This window comes from Sphaeroforma arctica, assembly GCF_001186125.1.
Source record: "Sphaeroforma arctica JP610 unplaced genomic scaffold supercont1.1636, whole genome shotgun sequence".
NCBI lineage: Eukaryota > Ichthyosporea > Ichthyophonida > Sphaeroforma > Sphaeroforma arctica.
In genome coordinates this window covers 1-3,051 of record NW_014038922.1, presented here as the reverse complement: position 1 = coordinate 3,051, position 3,051 = coordinate 1, and the positions used below count along the sequence as shown (strand labels likewise).

The following is a 3,051-nucleotide window of genomic DNA, read 5'->3' as shown; positions in this document are numbered from 1 at the left end:
CCTTCGGTCGAGTACTCAGACACGTGTGCACATACACACATATATATATATATATATATATACACACATATACATATCCACATACATACACACACACACGCACACACACACACCACACCTACATATATATATATATATGTATATATATATAACTTTACACCTTGACAACAGCTCGAGTCGGGATAATAAACTACGTATTCCAATACACAAACAAAGTGATAATATCAACTCATAAATTGGGACTGATGCGCGACGACACATAAATCGAGCACCCAATGTTGAAAGTGTACTTCCCGTACGTACACAAATTGAAAACTACATCGCACGCAATGTACCTACATACCCAAAACTTTGCGTGGGCCGCTGGGGAGTGAAAGAATTGAAATACATTGTTTAAAACAACGACATCCGCGCCGGCAAGTATCTTTGGGTGCTTCATGATATCACCCTCTGTTATACTTATCCGGTCTTGCATGTTGTGTTGCGTAACTATTTTGCTAGAGATATCGGCAAAATATGAGTTCATCTCGACACCAATGAGTTCCTTTGCACTACTGAATAGGTAGCCCTGCACGGGAAATATAAGCAGTGAAATAAAATTTTCAGTATTTGCTGCATGTCTACGCTTTTTCGTAGACGCTTCTATATCAGCATACTTGTACAGTGCCTTACTAGGTAGAAATTTCCTGCATTGAAATAATTATGATTTCACACTGCCGACTCGATATGTCGTCAAAGTATGTGGTAAAGAATGCACCCACGAGTCTGTTGTCGATGACAGAGTTTGAAGTATTCCATCAAAAAATTAATAACGTCCTAAAAATTCTCGAGTCAATTGCTCGCAACCAATTTACCATTTACACAATCCAGTGAACGATAAGACAGACAGGTATTGTCTACTAATACATGGAATGAAATTTAAAATGCGTATACAAATAGACACGCGCAAAAACATCGTAAAAGCATTTCACCTACCGCGTACAAAACGGCACCCGTCCTCGAGCCAACATCCAGAACCGATTTGCCGGTCAGATCGCCCAGTGCATGATTGTACAAAAATTGCAGTTGGGATAGCGATGCCGAGTGCGAGATGAAATCTGTCGTTAAGATAAGCCGGGAAGAATGAAACTCGGGTTGATATCCATACATGAACGAATTATGAAGAGACATAGAATGCGGGAGATCTAAACTAATATGCATACCCCTGGTGCACATGTGCGGGTACTCTTGAGCGGAGTTCGCTTCTTGACAAAAAGACGGGCGATACATGCGCACGCGAACGATCGTTATTAGGTGCCTAATCCAAAGTAATGACATGGGCGGAGGCCTAACGACGTCGACCGTGCAGTACGCGTGGGTGATAGATATACTGGTAAGGTGATCACATCCCATTCCCATATTGTTGTGTAGTTTGTGCCGTGTTATCACATGTCATTCCCATATTGTTGTGTAGTTTGTGCTGTGTTATCACATGTCATTCCCATATTGTTGTGTAGTTTGTGCTGTGTTATCACATCTCATTCCCATATTGTTGTGTAGCTTGTGCTGTCGCGTGTCAGACAGTGTACATCCAAAATACCAGGGGCATGTGACTACACTTACTCAGCATAGTGGTATCCTGGGAGCCACAGGCGTTGCAGATGGCTCTGCTCATCTGCCCATCGTCACATAATCGGTCCACCTCGTCGTCATCGTACAGGAACGAATCAACGTGTACTGTGTTCTTCTCGGTATAATCTGCGTGCTGATTGCATACAGAGCAGAATATAGGCATGACGACACAGGAATACAATCGTAGGTTTGTGTAGATGTTTATGATATAATTTGGAAAAGTATCGCTTGTGTAGGTTTAAAGTGACTCGTTAGATTCTTATACTTGCATATTTAATATACACGAGTACAGACGGACACCAAATTAGGCCATACTGAAAAGACACCGGTCGACACAGAAACATATAGTTGAAGGTTCGTGTGTGCAGATGATAGAATGGGATACACACGCTAAAATATTGGGTGGTTTGTACGATAGAAGGCTAGCACACAAACAAGGATTCAGACGAATAGCCTTGCATGTCCATATACCTGTAAGTAATCCATCTACCTGTAAGTAATCCATATACCTGTAAGTAATCCATATACCTGTAAGTAATCCATATACCTGTAAGTAATCCATATACCTGTAAGTAATCCATAAACCTGTAAGTAATCCATAAACTTGTAAGTAATCTATATACCTGTAGGTAATCCATATACCTGTAAGTAATCCATATACCTGTAAGTAATCCATATACCTGCAAGTGATGATTGTGTAAGTGTCTCGTTGGGGTTTTCTCATAGATTTGTGTCAAACATTGTGAAATCAAAAGTACACCAGTGTGGATACCACTTGGGAATCACGAGCCGGATGCGACTCAGTTGAGGTATATACCATTGCAGTGCACGAGACAAATGCCTATATTGTTTAGCGTGTTATACTAGATATTGATATTGCAGTACCACACTGAGGGTAAATTCTATGAACCTGGTTTGAGAGTACACGTAAAGTTCGTGCCTGAAAACCACTGACAGTATTGATTGAATCTCACCTCTTCATCACGGGGAATGGAGGTCTTTTCCGCCGGTGCCATGGCATCGATCGGAAGAATGCCCCTGAGCTCTTCGATAATACTGGAAAGTGACAACATGTGCAGGCAGAATATTCGAGAAAGGTTAGAGGGCAATCACAGCAACCATTGAAACATCAGGTGTGAAGTTAGTAAATGCGACTGCCTGTATTAAAACAGACGAACAGGCAATTGTAGCCACTTGTGAGGTTGTCAAAACCGATTTGACTTTGGTGTGCCGTGTGGATGAAGACCATATATCCGCCCATACGCCCATATGCTCATATGCCCATACATTCACACACAAACTCTCACACACAAATTCGCACATAAAAACACAAAACGCAAAAATACAAAAACACAGACACACACAGACACAAAGGCACACGGACACACAGACACACGGGCACACAGACACCAAGACCACAGAAGCATAACATATATATAT

At 41.6% G+C, this 3,051-nt stretch overlaps 1 protein-coding gene across 1 annotated transcript in view; it reads right to left on the bottom strand.

Moving 5' to 3' along the window:
• The window catches only part of SARC_11333 (hypothetical protein), a gene marked incomplete at its 5' end in the record, with an annotated part of 3,701 nt that extends 1,017 nt beyond the window's left edge, over nt 1–2,684 (bottom strand). The window contains 4 exons of the mRNA XM_014294581.1: nt 344–568; nt 976–1,097; nt 1,603–1,744; nt 2,586–2,684. Of these exons, the coding sequence (XP_014150056.1) occupies nt 344–568; nt 976–1,097; nt 1,603–1,744; nt 2,586–2,684 (588 nt within the window). The remainder of the gene's footprint in view (nt 1–343; nt 569–975; nt 1,098–1,602; nt 1,745–2,585) is intronic.
• Nucleotides 2,685–3,051: the final 367 nt, after the last annotated feature.